This window comes from Dromaius novaehollandiae, chromosome 34 (assembly GCF_036370855.1).
Source record: "Dromaius novaehollandiae isolate bDroNov1 chromosome 34, bDroNov1.hap1, whole genome shotgun sequence".
NCBI classification, from domain to species: Eukaryota; Metazoa; Chordata; class Aves; order Casuariiformes; family Dromaiidae; genus Dromaius; species Dromaius novaehollandiae.
The window spans coordinates 748,519-771,184 of NC_088133.1; the positions used below are offsets into that span (position 1 = coordinate 748,519).

The window sequence follows — 22,666 nt, forward strand, 5'->3', positions numbered from 1 at the left end:
TTTATCTTTCTTGGGGTTTTTTTTGTTTGTTTTTTTCTTTTTTTAGCTACAAAGGATATTTTTTATATATATACACACACAATTTTTTATGTGTATACATATGTGCAAAGGAGAAAGTTGTATTTAAACAAACTTCAGTATTTCCTGCTTAAGGGAAACATTTAAAAAAATGTTTTCTACTAACATTAAACACAGTGCTGGACAAAACACACTGGTCAAATTTGGCTCAATTATTGTTCAGATAAAAATAAAAATGCAAGTCACATCCACATATTATACACTTACAATACTATACTTTTACAACTGATCGTGAAGATACAGTAGCCAGGAAAACCCAGGACTGTCCTGGGCAGCAGGGAAGCTAGCTCTGCCGAAAGCTCCAGGCGAGCAGTCTCTTTTATTAGTATTACTAATTTTACGCGCCGACTACGCTCCGCGCTGCTGCGTTTTCAGGCACAATCCTAAACTGGCTCTGTGCTCAGGCAGCACAAAGCACAGCTCAACCAAGGGTCCTCAACATACCAATTATAAACTGGTTCTGCCGGAGGAAGAGACGCCGCTGCCGATTGGCCAAAAGTGGAGCAGCTCAGAGAGGAATGGGAAGGGCCAGATGCATTACCCTGCATCCTGATTAGACAGGTTAAATGTGATTGACCAGCGTGAGTAATTAATAATCTGGAGGCAGGGCTTTCTGCTTTGTTTATACCCTTTGATTGGCTGAATTTGAATTAGATATACATTCTGTTTATACCTGGGTGGGACTACGGAGGGGTTTATTTTGGTGCATTACAGTATAAAAGTGCAGCGCTAACCAAGCGCAGTGACAGTTTAACAGAGGAAGGAGACCGCGGTCTGAGGCGGCAGCAGCCGCCGCCACTTCAGCGGCATCGTTATTATTTCCTGGTTGTAGGTGGCCTTGCTGCGAGCCTGCCAGACAACCGCTGAAAGCTGACCTCATCGGGAACCATTACGAAGCACAGAGGGCCACGCTCCGGTTCCTAAAGTACTTCAGAAGTCGAAATAATTCGAGTAGGTGTGCAAAAGGAGACAAAAAACCTCTCTGTATTCATATTTCAGTCTCCGTAAAGAATACCGCTTATAGAAATGTTAAAGTAATACAATGCACATTTACACTTGAATATTTTCTTTCCTTTAGCTTTGCCATACCATTCCAGAGCGCTGAAAAAAACACAGTGGAGTCTGCCATGTCTAAAAAACTTGGCAGAAAGCCACAGTAAGTGATAATTAGAGTAACCCATGAGACAAGATTGTTCAAAGAAAGAAGCTAGTTTGAACTATGTTGCTATCAACTGATCTCTTAAAGCACAGGGGTTATTTCCAAGTGGGAAGTGTTAATAATATTTTAAGAGATTTTTGTATCTTATTATGCTAATTCTACAACCATTTTTTTTTCTTTTCCTATATACTTTAAGCAGCCTTTACTAGAGTAACAGATTGCTTCCCCAGAGTTATATCCTGCTATTCTGAATAAGCAAGGGTCAAGTTCTCTGCTATAATAAATGGATGCGACTTTGATGACTTCAGTTTGGTGTACCTCATGTACAGCATGAAAGTTCAGTCTTTAAAATTCACTGTTCAGAAGTAGGGAGGATGAGGCAAGTTAGATTAAACCCTTTAACTCCCATAGAATTATTCACATTCAAATATGCTGTCCTTAGACATCACTTTTTGTCAGCTGATCTTAGAAAGACTTTTACAGTGTGGCTGATACAGCCAAGCATGACAGAAAGCCACAGGGAACTTTGTCGTGGGGAATTCAAATGACGCGCTGCAGCGAAGCGGCAAATCCCTGCCAGAATCACCGCTACCTCCTCAGCCCCCTGAGCTGTAGCTCAGTACTCTCCAGGCCACGAAGCCCTCCCTAGGGTGACGGCCTCCTGTTACTTTAACATTGGATCAGATTCTTTGGTAGAGTGAAATGCAACAGACCCACCAATATGGCAGTTGCACCAATTTATTCTAAGTTAAAACTTGGCCTATTGTAAGAAGTGTTAGTCACATCATGCAGCGTACTAGCTAATTGCTCTTTCTATACCTATATGGACATGAAAATTCACAAGAGAAATTTGTCAAAACAAACATAAAGCAGAGTAATAAAAAACCAAACACAGCTATTTAAGTTTGCTTAAAATATACTGCTGATGACTAATGCAATTACATACCATTTTTATGCAATAGTACTCAAGGCCTGAACCCATAAAGGTTTGTTAATATCACTGCAGCTCATTCCTGCTTTAACCACTAGACTGCAGCAGCAGTGGTTGCTGCAGCACCATTCCCGCTTAAAACGGTGTAGTCTACTTACTTTCAGTTGATTTTTCTCCCACTTCTTCCAAATTACTATGATCCAGGCGGCTCCAGATGACTGCTTTGTCAGCCAGACCAGGACTGTAATACCAATAATAGAGCTTTTTCACTGGTACAGTTAGAGCGTTATTACTACTGAGGGAGCAGTAATGGCCTAGAACACACCACGGGACAGAAGGACATCCTACTAAAATTAAACCTAGCTCCCATCTTTAAAATTGTAACATTAAAGAAATAAATAGTGGGGAAAAATGAAACGGGACTGAGAATAGTTTGGAGATAGTGCTTAAAGAGGTCTTGATGAACTGCAATAACCTGTCTTTTCTTTCTTTGAACTCGGGATTTCTTGGTATTTTTCAGCCATCTGTTAATAACTATTGCATGAAGTATTATTCCCATTTTACATGGGAATAATTAAGTTTGATAAATAACTTTTCCAAAGCCTGGCTCTGAAATGCCTAGGTGAGAAGCACATGGGTCAAAACATGTTTGTTCATCCTTCACTTGCAGTGAACCATTTTAGTTAGAACTGTATATTCAGATTAAAACCCCCCAATCATGCAAAATGAGCCTGAGCTCAATTAAATAAAGAAGCTCATCTGTATGTACTAAGTTATGCATCATAGTAATCCCCAAAGCTTCCAGAAAGAACTTGCCAACCTGATGTACTGCTAGTGCTCCTGACACCCTGGATTTTCTAAGGACAAGCAGATTACCACATGCAGTGCACACCCAAAAATCAGATATTCCCCAGAAATATTAAGCTTTTCTACACATGCACTCTGCAGCAGCTGTAAATGGATTAACAGCTTTAAGTGCAGCACATTTTACTGGATTTTTTAAATCTATTTTGTGAAGCCTTAGCTTAGGAAAGCATTTAAGTCACAAGGAAGTTTAGTTTAACTACTTCTGGAGTCACAAGCACATTCTCACATGCCCATTTTTACCCTTGCTCACTATTCTCCACTTTCCACTTTTTCTCCTTAAACCTGCATAGTCCTTTCCCAATGGCCTACCCCTTTCTTTACCTTCTCAGTACTTTACTCCATAACTCTTAGGACAGTTTTGAGCCTCTTCCCCACACATTTCTCCCAAATTCATCCCCAAACCCTACTACATCTCCCTCTGTGCTTACCACAAACCACTTCCCCATTCAATCACCTCCTATTCTCCTCATGCTTTTATTTTGTGCGTTACCCTTTCCACTCACCTTCCTCCTAGGCCACCTCTGCTTTTCTCACAGGTGTCTCACATCCCTTCAAACCTTCTTTCCCCTCACACCTCTCCCTCCCACACAGCCACTTATTCCCCTTATTTCTCCTCGCAGACTCCCCTCCCACACCCTCAATCATTCCTCCCTTCGCGCATCTCCTTTTCCACCCCTTTCTTCCCGCTATTCACCCATTCCTCCTCCTCCCCGCACCGCTCTCCCTCCCCAAAATGGCGCCGCCGCCACCCACGCCCTCCGCTCCCGCCCGCCTTTTCCCGCCCAACCCGCCCCCTCCCGTCACGTGACCGCGCGCGCAGACTCCCTCCCTCCCTCGCGCGGCACGAGGCGCGGCGGGCGCGCGCGCACGCGCATGCGCCCGCGGCGGGCGGGAAGCGCCGGGGCGCGAGGTGACGGGTAGAGCGGCCGCGCGCGCGGAGGGGTGAGGGGACGCCCTGCCCCCCCCCCCCCCCCCCGCTCTCCTCAGCTCCTGCCCCGGGGCGGCCGCCCTGCTCCCCCTGGGGAGAGGCCCCGGCTCGGGGCGGCCTCCAGGTCCCTCTTCCCCCCGGGAGGGTTTCCCCAAATCCCAGCCCTGGGGGGGGGAAGCCCCCTGCAAGGGGGGAAGCAGCATTTCCCCCTGGGAGAGACCCCCTCGGCCCCAAATCCCAGCCCCGGGGTGGCCCCCCAGCCTGCTGCAAGGCTGGGAGCAGCATTTCCCCCTGGGAAAAATCCCCTCGGCCCCAAATCCCAGGCCTGGGGTGGCCCCCCAGCCTGCTGCAAGGCTGGGAGCAGCGTTTCCCCCTGGGAGAGACCCCCTCGGCCCCAAATCCCAGCCCCGGGGTGGCCCCCCAGCCTGCTGCAAGGCTGGGAGCAGCATTTCCCTGTGGGAGAGACCCCCTCGGCCCCAAATCCCAGCCCCGGGGTGGCCCCCCAGCCTGCTGCAAGGCTGGGAGCAGCATTTCCCTGTGGGAGAGACCCCCTCGGCCCCAAATCCCAGCCCTGGGGTGTCCCCCCAGCCTGCTGCAAGGCTGGGAGCAGCATTTCCCTGTGGGAGAGACCCCCTCGGCCCCAAATCCCAGCCCTGGGGTGGCCCCCCAGCCTGCTGCAAGGCTGGGAGCAGCATTTCCCTGTGGGAGAGACCCCCTCGGCCCCAAATCCCAGCCCTGGGGTGCCCCCCCAGCCTGCTGCAAGGCTGGGAGCAGCATTTCCCTGTGGGAGAGACCCCCTCGGCCCCAAATCCCAGCCCCGGGGTGGCCCCCCAGCCTGCTGCAAGGCTGGGAGCAGCATTTCCCTGTGGGAGAGACCCCCTCGGCCCCAAATCCCAGGCCTGGGGTGGCCCCCCAGCCTGCTGCAAGGCTGGGAGCAGCATTTCCCTGTGGGAGAGACCCCCTCGGCCCCAAATCCCAGGCCTGGGGTGTCCCCCCAGCCTGCTGCAAGGCTGGGAGCAGCATTTCCCTGTGGGAGAGACCCCCTCGGCCCCAAATCCCAGGCCTGGGGTGGCCCCCCAGCCTGCTGCAAGGCTGGGAGCAGCATTTCCCTGTGGGAGAGACCCCCTCGGCCCCAAATCCCAGCCCTGGGGTGTCCCCCCAGCCTGCTGCAAGGCTGGGAGCAGCATTTCCCTGTGGGAGAGACCCCCTCGGCCCCAAATCCCAGGCCTGGGGTGTCCCCCCAGCCTGCTACAAGGGTGGGAGCAGCATTTCCCTGTGGAGGAGACCTGCTTGGCCCCAAATCCCAGCCCTGGGGCTGCACTTCCCTCCTTCCTACCTATTTTTCCTCAGGAAAGACCCCTTTGTCCCCCAGCTGCACCCGGGTTCTGTTGCAGCCCCTCGGCCTGCTCCAGGGTAGGGGTAAAACGTCCACCCTTTTCCCCAACGCAGACCCCCTCCCACCGCTCAACCTCCAGTTAGGAGGTTCTCCCCAGCCCTCCAAACCTGCCCTGGGGTCTCGGCAGCTCTCCCCTGTCCTGGCAGGGGCAGGAGCCTGCACTCGTGTGTGAGCCAGGAGCCCGGACACTTCTGGTTTCCTCTCTGATGCGGTATGGTTTGCGTGGGGGCTGCCACACCCATTCCAGGCTTGGTTATGGGCTCGGTAAGTAACGTCACGTCGTCTCTGTTATTTAACTTACCCTTTTCATCTTTTGTTTAGGAGTCCTGTTATCTTTTGCTGCTGTCTTCGCGCTCTGAGTTTTGCTCTGGGTGGGAACCAGAGCAAGTCCTCTAACTGGTCGCTGGGACTGGCGGCCGGCATGGACCAGTACCGCTTCGGCGACGAGAACGCCGTTCATTCGGAGACGCAGCTTTCTGGATTTTCGGATTCTCAGGGGCTGAACTGCAGTGACGCTCTCAACCACGACTTATGTCTAAATGCGAGGGAGATGACATACGCAGGCCTGAGCGGCTTAGATATGGTCCCGGGCCTTTCAGCTGCAGATATGGCCAGTGATGCTTTGGAGGCCAATGTAAATGGACTCTCCTTGTATTCAGTGAAGGACTGTGATTCCGTTAAGCTCCTTGATGAGTCTGACTCTGACTCACAGCCTTCTCTGCGTGGTGAGTGCACTGGACTTTGCTTTCACTGTTCTTTTGAAGGGTATCTTACAGATCAAAGCAGCCAGAGTTATTTAGTAGTTTTATACAGGAGGAAGAATCTACTGCACGGAAATTTCTTTGGGGTGAAAGTAGCGGATGCATTTTTTTAATCAGTTTTAGGTTGCTGTCACCTAAGCACTTCAGAAATGTTTCCTATTGCCTTTTACCTGTAAAATGCTATTCAAATTGATAATGCTGTAGAAGATAATTATAATACTTCTCTTTCACAGGAATTTCACTTCTGTCCTATTTTCTTAAAATTATACCCTAGATAGGAATATGTTTTCTTCAGAAGTCCTTGCAACCTGCTCTCCAGCTGGAAATGGAAAATTTGGAGGCATTAAAATGACAGATTTGCTAAATATGTTGCTAACATCTATATTACTAGCTTTCCCTGAAGCAGAGAAGAGACATTCTGTTTAATTTTTTTTGCATTTCAAATTCTCTGTGAAATGGATTAAGCAAAATGGGCTTTTGCTAGGTCTACCATTGAAAGTTAAAAGGAGAGTGCCTTTAGAGAGTACCACTCTTCTTGAGGGAATAGATAACTTAATTGCTAACATATATAAGAGCACACAAAATTTAGGTGACTTGAAAACAACGCAAAACCCATAACTAACAGCATTCAAATAAGAAAATGAGACTTTCTCATAACAGCCGAGGCCTACATTTTTACTGATTGACAAACTAATAGAGACAAGGTGAAATTAAGAGGTTTGAGATAGCAAAGTATGTCACAGAATGCCAGAGCCTGTGTGAGGGTAGATGTTTATGGAAACCCTAGAAATAAAGTAGTTGCAGAGCTGCAAATCATAATAATTGGAGCAGATTTATGGGATAGTCATCTCATTTTTATGTGGATAATCAGTCATCAGAAACCTTGGAGCAGAGTTCTGGAACAGAATTATGAAAAGAAACTTTTATTAGGAATAAAGAGAAAACCTTGTCATCACAAGAGTAGCTCGATACGGCACTGGGCACAACCTAAGGATATTGCTTTCTCCCTCTTTTAGAACTGGGGCTTCCCATGCTCACAGGATCTAAGGAAGTCGAACAAGGAGGCAGAGCCAATTCTGGTCTCGCAAGGAAAAGGAAGCATCAGCACAGCTCTCCTAAAACCCCGTTCCTGCATTGCAGCCTCTGTGGGAAGGTGTTCAGCAGTGCCAGCTCTCTCAGCAAACATTACCTGACTCACAGCCAGGAACGGAAACACGTCTGTAGAATCTGCAGCAAAGCTTTTAAACGGCAGGACCACCTGTACGTAGGCATTTACCGTTAAAAATGTATAGAGTTGTTATGGTCTGCTTCACAGATGTAAATAAGACTCCCCTCTGCAGTACTTTATTTTCCAATTGCAGTAGCTGGTAGAAGTTACAGTGCTTGGTAGTCTTTGTTGGTGTTCTCGGGCTAGCAAACACTGTCAAGTCACATTACAAAACTATTTCACTAGCACATGCAAATTAACTTTGAATTTTCCAGAGCTGGCGGATGCAGAAAAAAAGCCTCAAATACAATTCTTCTGCAGATGGATAGAAACGAGTGCAATACTGAATGGTGTAATAGAAGTTAAAGTCTTTTTCCTTCTGATGACCGGCTTAGGGAAAATCGTACTGGTATTGAAAGAGTTTGCAGCGGGCAGTCAAGTTCTGATTTTGGCAGCCAGTGTTTTAGGAGCTGTTGCAGCTGAAGGTAGCAGTTGCATGAATAAGCAAGCTAGGATCCTACACTTTCAAGTGCTGTAAGGCATTTATTATTAACTCTGAATAGCTCCTGAAACACCAAGCCTTCAGCAGTCTATTCTAGTTCTGCTTTTTGGCAGTGGTGGTCCAATAAAACAAGTGTGATGCATCAGACCAGAGCAGCTGCCAACAGTCATACGTACCTCTTCTGTCCTGAAAAGTGGCTCTGTGAAGTGGCACTGTGGAATTTTACAGTCACAGTTTTCCATTAACTTATGTAACATGCTTGCTTAATTTGGAAGAGGGTTTTTTTTTTTTCTTCCCTCTTTCTACCAAACTTAGCCAAATTGAAAGACAGTCGGGACCAAATTAGGCCCTCCCTTTAATTTGTCTTGACTGATACCTGTGTGGGTATTTTCAGGTATAATTTGGATTATAGTCTGAAAATGCTGTGATTATAACAGTGCACCTAGAGACAGTATTTTGATTGTGGCAGTTGTTAGCTGAGAATGCATAAAAACCCAGTTCTGACTTAACAGCATTCTTCCTGAGTGTATGGGGGCTGATAGGTTGAAAACCTCCTCCTGGATTTTAGGAGAATTTATGAGATTCCTTTTGAACAGTCTTTCTGGAGACGTGCCAGCGATGGTGATAGGCAGGGGAAGCTGGGTTGTTCTGCTTCCCAGAGTGAAAAGCAATCGGACTGCAGTTTAGTGAACCTCTTCTGAATAGAAGCCAGATTATGCTTTGATTTATATCCTGTGCCACATCCTTGACTTGAGTAGAACTGTACTAAATAAAAGGAGTGCAAGAGCTGCAGTAGCTTAGATGCATAATGGTTTCATTTTTCAGTTGGAAACATTAACATGCAAAATGTGTCTCTTCTTGGTTATCACAGGAATGGGCACATGTTGACACATCAGAAAACAAAACCTTTTGTGTGCTTAGAAAAAGGCTGCACTAAGAGTTACTGCGATCACCGTTCGCTGCGCCGGCACTACGAAGTGCAGCATGGCTTGTGCGTCTTGAAGGAGGCTCCTGATGAAGACGGCGGTGACGAATCGCTGCTTCCTCACAAGGCGCTTATCCAGGCAGGACAAGGCGGCGTGAGGCCTACGGAAAGACTGACTGTGCACTCGGAGTCCAAGTCGGATTCTTCTCCCCCCAACAGAGACCTGCTAAGATGCATCGTGAACAACTTTGTAAATCAGAAGCTTCCATCAGCTACGCTGTCCTCTGCAGAGCACACAAATACTGATTTAACAGACTCGTGGCCGCCCTGTTCCTCCTCAGCCAGCCAGGTCTCTTGCGTTGCTTCGAACAGTAGTGGGCTTGTCGAGGCCGCGGGTGATGATATAGCGAAAGATCACCTTCCTTGCCAAAAGAGTGCTGCTGCTTCCAACGTGTATGCCATAATAAATCCTGGTAATGTGTCTGTAATCGCACCAGGCGAGAACATAGTTACAAATTTAACTGATAGATCTTTGATTCCAGAGCCACAGTTCCCCCTGGAGCCCGCAAGGCTCGAGTATTGTCCTAGCAGTGCTCTACCTTGTTTTCCGATATTCAGAGGGCAGAAGACTTCTCAAACAAACTCTCACCAGTCAAGCGGTAACTTTCAGTGGATGAGAAATGTGCCAGTTTGTGCTAAAAACAAAAGGAATAGTGTCTGTGTTGCTCACAAGCCATCTCTCGTAGCTCAGGATGTTTCAGAGGGGTTAGCTGGACCTTCCCACGCATTCTCAGCCTTTCCACAGACATACGAGTGTCCGGACACTTTATCATTCACTGTTGCACCTTTTAAAGCAGAAGAGGAAGCCTTGGGTGACTCAGCGCTTAGTTGTTCTGAGGAAGCCTTTAGGTCAGCGAGAAGCCACGACTCTCATCCATGGGAGAGCTGCGGGGAGTCGAGTTTTCAGGACACGCAGAAGCAGAGTGTGTTCCAGAATGAGAGCAGCCCCTTAGTGAGGCAGCTTTTCGTGAAATCCCAGGAGTCTGTGGTGAGCCAGGACCTGTTTCACATGATAACCAAATCTCAGCACATCCTGTCTCATGCCCAAATGGCTCCATCCCAGCTGGTGACTTCTGAGGCTAAACACGTGGCACCAAAACCACTCCAAGCAGTATTTCAGCAGCCACCTCACTTGACTCACCATCTTCCAGAGCCAACAGAACATGAAGGGTCTTCCACATTCCTGCAGAAGAGCATAACCCAGTTTCAGAAGGACATTTTATCAGATAATGAGAAAAGAGGACAGCAAACAGTCCCTGCTTTTCAGTCCCTTCAGCCAGGATCCTTGAAAGAATGTATAGGATTGAAAGATGCCTCTGTTCCTAGTCAAGTACAGCCTGCGGTGCATGACAACGCCATGGGATGCCATTCGTACGGGAAGTCAAATCAGCTAGAGAGCAAGACTTCTGTATCTAACAGAAAAGAGAAAAGTAAAGGTCGTAGCAAAGAAACGAGTGGAAAAACACAGATGGGCGCTGGTAGATCCCGACGTTTGCCTGGTATCCGTAAAGAAAAGCTGAGGTTTGACGTGACTTGCACGGCCTCCCCGAGTCAAGTAGCTATGGCGTCCTTCTCGTCGTCTGGCGCTTCACCTGTGCCTGCGTTCAGGGAGAAGCCCAGGCTGACCATTTTCAATAGGATTCAAGTACGTCCATGTACTCTTTCTCCATGTTTATAGTCTGTCATTTGAGTTCTTAAATGACTTAAATGTTTTTTGTTAGATTGAAGCACAGAATGTGAAGGTATAGTGAAAAGGTTTTACTTCTTTTTTAATAGATTTTTTTTCTTTTAAGTACAAATACTTGTCAATGACCTGTTGTTTTATAAAGTACATGGAGAGGTTAATTATATTACTTTGGAAAACAAACCCAGGGATCTGCTTTGCAGTGAGTTGCTGGAGGAGCCTGGAGTGAAACGCAGGACATCTGTCTCGGAGTACAGTGCCTTGGCCATTTATTGTCTTCCTGTGCTCTTTTAAGTGCTTTTTATTAGTGTTGACAGCTCTAGATTCACCAGTAATAATACTTAGCACTTACATGGCACTTTGCATGTCCAGAGTGCTCTAAAAACATTAACTAATTAATCCAATGCCAAAGGTTTAGAAATGATTTAACAAGATCAAGTCTTGGGATATTTAGTAACATGATACATAGCCTTTCACCTAGCTTATTGGTTTGGCTTGCGCACAGGTCAGTAATAATCAAAAGTTGCTAACATCTGAGCATTTGGCAGGCTCAGTTCTGCCATGGGCACGTGTCTGCAGAACTTGAACTACTTTCTCAATTGTAATTGGAAGTAATTGGTATCTAGTTGCCTGTGTCAACAGGGAGATCAAGAGTCAATCTAAATGAACTCCTCGCCTTTGGAGATGGTCCCTTGAGGTCAAAGTCAAAATGTTAACTGAATGGGGTTGTATAAGCTTGTGTTAGTGATAAATACGCTGTATGTGTTTTGGGGACTGAATATCTCTGAAGTTTAGGGTTGGTTTGTTTATTTTTTTTGGTAATTAGTTAGACTTTGCGCTTATACGCTAATCTGAAAACTTCCTCAGGGCGAGGAATCTCTTCCGCACGGGGGTTAAACCAATTCTGCATTACTCTTTTCTGGTTTCCTTTCTGGATACTTGAAAAGGCCTCTGTACTCTGGATGTTACTTTAACTGTCAAGGTGAGAAATCTGAGGGCTAGGGGAGTCTTAAATTTGCATCCCTCTAACTCTAGGAGATCTCAGGAGCCTGGGGAGTATATGGGGCTCTGAGTCCTCCTCCTGCTTTCAAGTTTTTGGCTGTAGCCGGGGACAAGGGGTTATTTTCTCTGTACTGCAGAGATAATGACTAGTTTTCTCTTAAAGCACTGGCCCATCTTTCTGTCTCTCTAAGTCACATACCAAAGTCTACGTGAGCCTGAGAGCCACCAAAGCACGTACGCGTGTTTCAGAGAGCTGTGAGATGGGGAAGTTCTGGAAGTGTTTGGCAGGCTGGAGATATCCTTGGCTGCGCAGGGTCTCACCGCTCCGCTGCGAGCTGCGGCTGGGCAGGGCGCGCAGTCCCGGAATGACCTGACAACGTGGTTTTAGCAGGCTCTGACTTCGTGCCAGCAGCAGCTGGGGATTTGGATTAGCCAATGCTCCCTGCACCACTGGAGCCGAGTTGCCGGTCATGTGGCACCGCTGTGGCATGGGAACCGTGTGTGGCTGAAGAATCCGAGCGTGGCCACCCTCGCTTAAACAGCTTGTGATGGAAATAATTCTGTTTGAGATCTGTGTTATGTAAATAGGGATTCGTGTTTGCATGTGTATTTACAGTGTGCACATGCGTAGCTAAGTGTTGCAAGAATATTGATTAATGACTGTGAAGATTTATGGGATCTGTTAATGAGCGTTGCTGTGCTGTGCAAGTGCAAATTGTTATTTTCGTGGAGAAGACTCAGATGTTCCATTTCTTCTTTAAACATGGAATGACTATATTGTAAAGTTTTACTTGCAGACAGAATAACATCTGTTTTTGATTATTGCTTCTTTAACTGCAGGGTGGAAATATCTACAGCCTTACTAACACAGTAAAGGAAGAAAGTTTGTCAGCTGGATGGTAAGCAGGTTACATTGAAGTTTCAAGTTTTTTTTTTCTTTGTTCTGTTTTTAAATCTGACTTTCAGGTCTGGCTTCTGGTGTGTATGTTAGCAGATACAGTCAGGTGCATTTCTCTCAAGGTTGAGATTTAACATATCCTTTTAATTTGGCTAGCTTTAGATTGTGCTAATTAATAGATTTTTAAATTAGAACCACAAGACTTCCGTAAATGTAATTTCTAACTCTCAATCATGAAAAATCATGCAGCAACTTAAGCATGGCAGGGGCTAACTTGAGTGAAATGTTTAAGGCTATTAGGGATGTAATAAAGAATGACTAGTCCTGTTCTTTTCACATGTTACAACAATAAAAGGCCAAAGGATCACCATGCAAGTAAGGAAAGGGAAATCTAGCGTACTGTTAAGAGATTCGCCTAGTTGAAGGGTTTCTGATTGGCTGTGGTTTAGGCTTTACTCTCAATTTCATACCTGGTGACTATCAAATCGAAAGAAATTGCCGCTCTGCCATCTTAACGACCTGTCTACGTGTCTCACAATTTACTAAATGAGAAAGTAAGCTGTTCCTTGAAGAAAAGATTTTGGAATCTATGTCCTTCTCAGTATCAGTGAAGTTCCCGCACAGTCTGCAACCTTTCCTGCAGCGTTGCTGGCCGTAAAAGATAAGGCAACTGTTGTCAGTCACGAAGAATGAAGAATTGCATCATTCTTTTTTGGCAACAAATCAAAGTCATGGTTCCTGGTTAGCCACATGCAAATATTTGTCTGGTACTGCAGGCATTAGTAGTCCAGCTAGTCTTTGATTTCCGTATCAGAAGAGGTTCCAAGGATTAGCTAGGCTATAAAAACACCAGTTCTCCCAAGGTAAGACAAGAAGTGTGATGGTGTTGAGAGGCTGTGACGACTTTTGCTTGCTTTGTAGTGTGGATAGAGAAATTGATCTCCAGGACTTCTGATGTCACCCTTCATAAACGCTAAATTCACAATGGGGAGTAATCCACAAGTAATGCATTTTCCATTAATGAAACCAGATATTGCAGAAATTCCGCGTTGTATTAAATTCATGGTTTCTAAAGAAAATGCTTTTGGACTTTTTAATGCAGGTCATTCTTTTTCAAAATCATGGTTAAAAAAAAACCCTCAAAAAAAGTATCTTTGTAAATAGTACTTGTACATAGCTGTTAATGGTGACAATTCATGTAAATGCTCAAAAGAGGAGGCATATTACTATTTAAAGCTATATCTTTATAATGCTGGTGACTGATGTCCCACTGGGGATTTCCCTCTAGTTAACATCTTTTGCTGGTAAATGAACTGTGGAGGTTTCTCAGCTAGACATGAAATGAGGCTCTACAGAAGGAAAAGCAAGCATGTATTTAATGTTGATAGTGGCTAAATTAATAAAAAAGGTGTCCAACTTTGTAATGTTAATTTTCTATCCCTTTACCTTGATTTTTCACTCTTAGTAATAAGACCAGTGATGTTCCTACAGATGGAGGCAAATATGAAAGTGGTTTTCTTTGCAAGAACTGCAGTCAGCTGTTTTATACTGAGAAAGGTCTGGAGAGCCATATGTGTTTTCACAGTGAACAGTGGTATTCACCAGAAAGGAAGGAGGAACAGCAGGTAAAGGGAAAGTGAATCCTTCAGTACTTATTATTTAATAGGGATTTGAATTAAGGTCGTAAGGATTATTTAAAACCTGCCTGTAGTGTATGGAGGTAAAAGCTCTGAAGTAACTTAACCTTTTCCCTAAAAAGTCTGATGAATAAAAGAGTGGGATCCATAATCATGGTGCTACTGAAAGCTCCTCAGTTGATTATTATGTAGAGGACATTCTTGAACAATTGTACAGTTTTGAAATCTTTTGTCATTTCCACTAATGTTTCTTGCAATATAGCTATGAAGTATGAGAGAAAAAATTAAGTCTGACTGTTATAGCAGATAGTACAAACTTGGGAGCTCAGTTTCATAAAAATTAGGATAAGGAATTGGTAAAGTAAGTATTCTGTTCCAGGCTCTAACTAAGTTATGTTGTTTTTAAAGAAACTTATTCAGTGTAATGGGTCTTAAAGCAGTATCATCATCATTATTTTACATAATGGAGAAACATTTTAAGTGAATTGAAAGAACAGTTTGCAAAACACTTTGACGTCCTCAGGTGAATGATGCCAGAAGATATACCTAATACCCTTATTTTTGTTTGTGGTAAGGTGCACAATGCAGAAAATGTAAATGCTCAGAAACTGCTGCTCCAGCCAAGAGGAGATGGAAGCAGTCCCTCAAAACCTGAGATGCGTTTAGAAGATCTAACAGTGGCTCCTTTGGTGATTCCTGTCTCAGTACCTGTGACGGCTACAAACCCCCAAGCAGGCAATGAAGTGCGTCACAGTTGTGTTCTTAAAGTATTTTAATGGTTTAATAATGACATCCTAGTTACGCTAACTTTGTTGGAATTGCTTCTTTGAGCAACTGGTCACGAATGTGTGAATTTCACTGGCTTAGCCAGCAGAAAGTGTTTGCACTGTGTAATGGCTCCCTCAAATCCCCCAAATAATAATTCAAATAACGCTACAGTAATCGACTTGATTGTAAAGGCTCCAGGGTCTGTTTCTCTGGAAATACTTTAACCCATTAATCACCTTGAGTCGCGTGAAACTAAAAGATGATGTGAGAAGTGTCAAGAGTGTGATGCAAGACAGATACTTGGCATTAGAGTCTAGGAAAATACCTGGAATTTTATTAGATATTTTAAAGAATTTTAAGACTAGTCCAGAAAGAAACCTTTTTCTCTCAGCTCTCCCTAACTACAAAGAAACTTGTAGAGGGTTCTTCGCAGCAGCTCTTGTTCTCATGTGGACTTACCTAGAGCTGTGCACGTGACTAAGGGCTAGAGCAGAGGGTCCTTTAACTGCACTTCATGTGTTTTGGAACTGGATAATCATTGTGGAGCTCAGAATAACAGATCATGAAACAGAGTCTAGAAAAAAGCCAGAGATGCAACAGATACAGAAGAAAGCTTGAAATTACATAGGATTTGTATGTTTTTAAGTGCCTTGAGCTTGTTTTGCTTGTCTCCTGTGACAAACAGGTTTTTGAGTGTTTGTCCGGAATTGTTTGTCCAGGTTAATGAAAACGAAAGCCAGGATGCGAAGGACCTCAAAGAAAGCTTGCACCAAAAAAAGAGAAAGAGGCAAACTCGGCCAAAGTCTCTTTTTATCCCACCTCCACCTTCTTTTGAAGTCCAGCCGGGGACGGGAGGATGTTACCAAAGTAATCTTCGTTCACCTGTGTTCCTGGTTGATCATCTCCTGAGAGACTTGTTCCAGTGCTCTCCTTACACCCCACCTCCAATGCTCAGCCCGATACGGGAAGGATCAGGGCTTTATTTCAGCACTCTCTGCTCTTCCGCTAATGGTGATCCCAACCAGCTGTTCAGTACTGTATTAGGTAATAAAATCCTAACGTGCACTTAAATAATATAACTGGAAAGGAATCCAGTTGGCTATCATTCGTTCTACAGGAACAGAAAATTGACCCACAGTCTTTTGTGCAGTCATTTATTCCAAGGTAAATAGGTTATAAATTAAAATGGCATCCACTGTCCTGTAGGATAAATTATTACATAATATACAGGCCAGTGGATATATGGACATTTGCATTCAGCAGTTTAAGAATAATTGCTGACCTGACTTTATTTTACCAATTTGTGGTTTAAAAAAAAAAAAATCTGAATCTAAGAATAAAATATGTGTAGTGGCAATACCAAGACAATTAAACCTTAATATAGCCATATCAAAGTGAGTTGTAGGTGTTTCCATTTGTCAGGCCAGATTCTGCCAGTGCTAGAACAAGGGTGTGCATATGTGTATTTTAAAACAGCAAAAGATGGTACAGTGCTCAGTGTTTCACAGGCAGCAGCCCAGTGCCCAGCGCTTTCCTCTGGGTCCAGTTTCTGCTAGGTGTTACGTAATCTGCAGATCTAAGCAGTTTCACCGAATTCAAGGGAATTCCCAGAGAAGAGTTAAAGTTGTTTACTTAGCTGAGAATGTGAAATAAGGGTAAAGGACAGTCTCAGCAGAGTGATTTTTATCTTGAGCATTTTTATATTTTTTTAGACAGAACGGACAGAGACTTTGGATTTTGTCTTGTGAAGGATAACACCAAAATCAGCATTGAGCCGTAAGTTATGACATAATAATTAGAATAATATGAAATATTTGGTAAATGAATAATGAGGGAACTGCAGTTTTAGGAATCTAGTGTTTGGTTAGTTCAAGTACGTGGCTGTAGAGGCATTTCAGTATTCACCTTCTCCCTCCCATCCCACTCCCTCATGAATCTTATCACTTGGCCGATTCTCTGTCTTGCATCACTGGTAAGATTAATAGCGGTTTTGGCTAGATGATACCAGGTACTGGCCAAAATGAAGTTTCAACAGGATGTCCAGTGCTATCCCAATTAAATATTGGCTTGATTCATATGTTAGGCTAGCGTCATAAATAAAGATTCCTGTCTCCCTCTCGCTCTACAGGATGTTCAGACATCCTTTTTTTGTCCTTTGTCACAGGCTTCTCTCTCTTTTTGTTGCCCGTTATTGGTCTCAGTGTGAACCTCACGCTTTGTGCTAGGTTTGAGGAAGGAAGAACAAACTTTCTTAATTGTGTGGGGACAGAAGCATTCCAGAGACAGCACAGTAATTCTGCTAGTGCAAAGAAGTGACTCTGCTGAAGAGAGAAGGAGAACTAGTGATGCTTTGCGGGGAAATCTGTGCACTGTGTACATACCGTGTTTATTACACCCAGACCTTGCTCATTCATATATACCCTCTGTGTGTGTATCTGCATGCTTAACATGATGTATCTGTTCACAATTCATTTCTTCCTCACTTCCTATTTCTTATTACTTTAGACACATTAACATTGGAAGTCGATTTCAGGCCGAGATACCAAACCTCCAGGATAGATCATACTTAGAAAGCGATGAGCAGGCAGCCTCCTTAGTCTGGAAACCCTGGGGAGACATCGCAACTAACCAGGAAACACAGGACAGAGGTTTCTTTAAAAATTTTCTTCCAAAGTCACCCCCAAGATAGTACGGTTAAAAATTGCCATGTTTTCATTGCAGCTTTTTGCACTTTATATTCTCTCCCTTCTTCTCTTGACCTCCTTCTCACGTGGTAGCAGTAGAGGAAAGGAAGTTGCTCAGTTTTGGTAGAACTGGAACAGTAAACAAATAATAACAGTTATGCTCTCAGTAGCATCTTCCATGAGGAATGGTCACAGATGTCTGTATCTGTCCCAGTTCACCTGCAATGACCTTGAAAGAGGAGAGATTTGTCCCTGGGGTTGTCAAAGAAAACCATTCTTCAGGTAGTGACAGCTATGCCCAAATAGTCAAGACATCTCACTTTTTTCCTCGTGTTTTATCGGTATCCGGTGTGACTGTTGCACTTGTTCTGTTTTCCTTCTTGGTGTCTTTTTATTGCACCTTTTCTTCTTTCATTGCAGAAATTGACTTTCTTTTGGTTTTTTTGCCTTTGTAGTAACAGAACTGCTAAATATGGCCTGCTCCAGTGTAATGCCCGGTGGAGGAACTAACCTAGAGCTCGCCTTGCATTGTCTGCATGAAGCGCAAGGCAACATTCTGGTAAGAAGCAGCTATTTATCCATAAATAATAATGGACTGGGTCGGGCTTTGCTCGGGGTGTGAACTGGCAATCGATCCATGTTTTCTAGACGTATTCCACAGGCTGGAATTTGATCTCTGCTAAACTTGCAGAAGCACTTGAAAACACAGCTTGCAGAGTCCTTAAATGCTGCCTCTCGCTACTGTCTGAATTAATGTATCTTGGAATTATGGAACCTGTCATGGTTTATAAATAAGAGCTTGTTTTGTCTGTTGTAAAATATGTGCCAATCTGGCAAATATATGCAACGTTACCCTGAACGTTAGGAATGAAGGAATTGCCATATTCGATAAAACCCAAGGTCTGTTCTCGATAAACATCCCGCGTCTGGCAATTGCAACGTCGCCAGGCGCTGCTCGCTGAGCGAGTGCCTCCAGTGCGGGTCCCGCTTCCTTTGGTCTCCGAGTGCGTTTGCTTTGCTGCCCGTCGAAGGAGGGATGTAACACTAGCAGAAACCTATGTGCTGCGTCTCCACGAGGAGGCTCTGCTAGCACATCTGCTGCGGCAGGGACAAGCCCAAAACGGCTGCTGTACCGCAGAGAGAAACGTTCTGCTGAAGGTGGCCGGTGGGTCCCACAGCTTAGGTCCCAGACGTTTGCCAATTTTTCTATTTTCATAAAACACTTGGGTGTAGAAATATTTCCATGGACTTCAGTGGGCTGAGGTCGGACTCCTAAAGGTTGTTGTGTCTTTACACTGAAATTAAATTGATACCAAAGCATTGTTGTTAAGCATTGACCTGTATGAGCAAAATTTTCTTCCAAATGATAGTGGACTGAATAATTAAGTAGCGAAAGAGCTGAGAGCGAGATTTGCTTCTTTGCTCCTCTTGGGGAGATCTAAAATCTTTTTGTATTAAATTGCTGCAGGAGGCCCTGGAAATGCTGCTCTTTGGAGGGCCCCAGAAATCTGAATCCCATCCTCTTGCTAATTACCGTTACGCAGGTAAGTTGAAAATAGAGACTGTCACTTTAGTCGGTGATCAGAAATGCTAACAGAAACTGAAGTTGGATTTGATTGCCTTTTGTCTATTTGTATTCTGATTTAAAGAGTTTGCTTTAAAAAAATGTATGTGTAAACAATGATCCTGGTTCTTTGGGACTAGGAAAATAGTAGAAAAGCTCTTCAGTTTATCTGTTTACAATGCTTTCTTACATGGAAATGCCTTGTTCTTGTATTTCAACTTGCACCTTTAACATGCACTGCCCTGCAGTGACACCCAACGGGAGAAGCACGTTGAAATGTGGCAGTGACAAATACTCGTTACGGTATTGTGTTCCTTTCACCCCCGCCTGCGTTTTACAGCGTGCAGTACTTACTACGCTGGCCATAATACCGCTGATGAATGCACTGCTGTATTTGGTGGTGTTTTCTGAAGGGGGAGAGATGTAGATACATGAATAATGAATACATTGCGCTGATTTCTGAGGAATGACGATCCATTAGGCTTCCCCAGTGATCTAATAACTTGCGTGTTACTGTTTGTTACTAGGTTCGGATATTTGGACACCTGTTGAGAGGCAGTTGTTTAAAAAGGCCTTTTGTGTACACAAGAAGGATTTTTACCTGATACAGAAGAAGGTAAAGCCTTCAGAGGTTGATCTAGGGATAAGTCTACATTGTCAGTTTGGCATTCTTTTTTTTGTTCTGTGTTGATTAACCGCACTTTATGTATGCCAGTGGCTTCCAGATTGAGCCAGATGGTTTTAACTTGGGTGGGGTAGTTTGCTCCAGACATTGCTAAAACATGGTCACAAAGTCAAAAACTGTTTTTGCATTCTTTTTCAAAACTAGAATACAAGATAATGTGGGGTATTTCTGTTTGTAGTTTCTCAAAAAAGCAAAGCTATGGGAGTTCAGAGGTGCAGTTCGTTTAGGTGATGAATTCAAAGCGATAACAGCAAGAGTGAATTTGTAATATCTTTTTTCTCTTAACATTAAAAGCCTATAATTTAATTTTTGTGGTTTTCCTTTTTTATTTTTTTTTTAATTTTGCATTGAAAACGATTATTCGTGGTCAGGGGCTGTTAGTGTTGACAGGTTTAATACAAAAAGTAATATTTTGAATTGTCTGTTAGCATCCTGTTTTTTGAAACATTTTCTTTGCTTCTTAATGCTTAAAAGACATCAGTACAAGACATTATTTGCCCTAACATATAATTACAACAGAACAAAATACCAGACATATTAAAAGAATGAAACATTATGTTAATCAGCTGTATGAAGTGTACAGATTTGCCTTCCCAGCACTACTTTTACAGCCCTCTTAGAAGAGGAAGATTTGTTTTCTGTCTCGTTTTCTGTCTGGTTTCATAGTCGTATGTCCCTTGGAACTGACGTGGCCCATGCCACTGTGATAACTGGAGAGAACTGGGGAAAAGGAAAGCTGTGCTAGAAGCGTTTGTTGTGTATCTGACTTTTCCGTGTTCTGCTACAGTATGTTCATTATAGATTGCTTCTGTTTTTCTCCTAATAGATTCAGACTAAGAATGTGTCCCAGTGTGTTGAATATTACTATATCTGGAAAAAAATAATAAAATTTGACTACAGTCGAGTTCAAGTAATAGAAAAAAAGGTCAAGAAAGACAAGAATGAGTTAGAAAAGACTGAAGAAAAGGTAGAAAAAACTGCTGGGGATTTGTGTGAGATCAATTCCATAATGAAAGATGTTTCAATATTTTATGAAATGTGCAGTTCATGCTTCCTAGGGAGAGCTTGTGGCAAACACGTTCTCATTTAATTCTGCTGCTTCTCTGATAAACTTGTAAAGTTCTACAGAATAATTTTGAAACAACAAAGCAGTATTTCATAGTCAGACTGTTATACCGTTAATTACTACAATGTGCCATTAATCTTTATAGATAGTGTTTGTCCTTGATGGCTGGCACCATTGCTGATTTAAATAAGATAATTCCCAGCTTCTAATTACTAACATTAGTAAACCTGTTAGCATTAAATTTGTTGCTGCTGATTGTCAGGGATATTCTGTAACGTGCCTGTACTCTATAAAAGGAACTGCTGGTTACATGACTCTACGTGGGTATTGCTAAAACATTCCTTGCCAGTTAGCAGGAATTTGGTTAGTAGAAGTATTTTTTGTGATAGAAACCGGATAACCATGTAACTTGGAGGCTTAGTAATTTTATACTTTAAACCTGCTTTAAATTTTTATAGAGGAAAGTGCTATTTCGTTTAGGATAGCATAAGTACTGCGCCGTTTCTTACAAGGTCTGCGCTTCTGTCCCATCCTAACAGCTGAATTAAGATGTGTCGTTGTTTTTGTTTTTCCTCTAGCTATTTAGTGTTCAAAGGATTTCACCTGGGCAGACTTAGGCCGGTATAATTTTGTTCTGGATTTAATACGCTCTTATTGTCTGGGCATTTTAGAGATTTTTCAGACTAGTCTTTTACTTTAGCTATTCCACCACTGTGCTACAAACCTTCCTGAAGAGAAGGAAAAATTACTAAATGTTGTCTGATTTACAGACTGCTTGCAGCCCCCCCCAAAGGAATAGTCATCTGCCTAAAGAAGGCGTGAAGATAAAGCAAAAGAATTATAAAAAGATGCCCCACGGTACATGGAGTCCATCCTGCAGCCTGAAAGGATCTCCATACCGGTCTGGAAGTACAGACGATCAGTGTGCATTTCCATGTAGAGAATGTGAAAGGTATTGGTAGCTATTAATCATTGTTCTAGAGATCTTCTACTTTGTCTAAAACAGTTTTAAACAAACTTTCAAAGCCAACGGGGGCAGAGGGGAAGCAGAGCTAACAGCAGTTTGAGGATTACACCTGCCCCTTGGCCTTCTTGCCAATTTTGTTTTTACCCTACAACCAAGTTTCAACGTGAATGTGTTTCCTCTTTAAACATGCAAGTCCCACACAAATGGGGGTACTGGCAAAATGAAGAAAAGAGGCTTTGACATACCACACATCAAAAAGTGCAAAATACAGAAAATCAAAGAAGGAGAAATAATGAAGCTTGGTTTAACAGTGTTTATCTAATTCGGGAAGGAATTACCAACCCGTGTTTGTTTTTCAACTTCTAGGGTATTTGACAAGATAAAAAGTCGAAACGCTCATATGAAACGCCATCGGCTGCAGGAGCAGGTGGAGCCTCTCATGAAGATAAAATGGCCCTTGAAACATTTTAAAAATGAAGCAAAGACGGAAGAAACCCAGACGTTGACCTCCTCCAGTGGTAACTGGGAAACTACAATTTCAGAGTAGCAATGAGGTTAGTTTTCTCTCTTTAGAAAATACATAAGCATTTTCTAGCATCTGAGCAGTTGTTGAGCTCTGAGGAGGGTTAGGTGACATGATGTTGCCCCCACTCTCCAATTTAATCCATCAGTAGTACAGCAGTAGTTGCACCAATGCTGAAAAATACAATCTCAGCTTTTCCTAGCACAGAAAAGCATTTAGTGAAGCTGCAGAGAATATTTAGTTCCTGCAGAGAACATTCAAGGATTTCTGGAAGAAAAGCTGCAAGTTTTTGTATGTAGAATTATTTAAAAGCTTATTTGGATTTTCTCAGCATTTAGCACCAATGGTTGGTGTCAAGTTTGACAAAAAGAAAT

The 22,666-nt window shown here is 43.6% G+C and overlaps 1 protein-coding gene across 1 annotated transcript; it reads left to right on the forward strand.

Annotated features, from left to right (window-relative positions):
- The first annotated feature begins 5,780 nt into the window (after nt 1–5,780).
- On the forward strand, nt 5,781–22,316 carry ZNF541 (zinc finger protein 541). The gene is made up of 15 exons (XM_064502966.1): nt 5,781–6,084; nt 7,137–7,380; nt 8,701–10,459; nt 12,341–12,399; nt 13,864–14,023; nt 14,611–14,778; nt 15,523–15,847; nt 16,516–16,579; nt 17,309–17,451; nt 17,943–18,046; nt 18,956–19,031; nt 19,579–19,667; nt 20,563–20,703; nt 21,573–21,754; nt 22,136–22,316. The coding sequence occupies exons 1-15, from the start codon at nt 5,781–5,783 to the stop codon at nt 22,314–22,316; spliced, it is 3,999 nt and encodes a 1,332-aa protein (XP_064359036.1).
- The last annotated feature ends 350 nt before the right edge of the window (nt 22,317–22,666 follow it).

Coding starts and splice junctions, on each gene's coding strand:
- ZNF541 (XM_064502966.1), top strand. CDS start 5,781: ATGGACCAGTACCGCTTCGGCGACGAGAACGCCGTTCATTCGGAGACG. Junction 14,024..14,610: donor AAAGGAAGGAGGAACAGCAG/GTAAAGGGAAAG, acceptor GTTTGTGGTAAG/GTGCACAATGCAGAAAATGT. Junction 17,452..17,942: donor CCAGGAAACACAGGACAGAG/GTTTCTTTAAAA, acceptor TTGCCTTTGTAG/TAACAGAACTGCTAAATATG.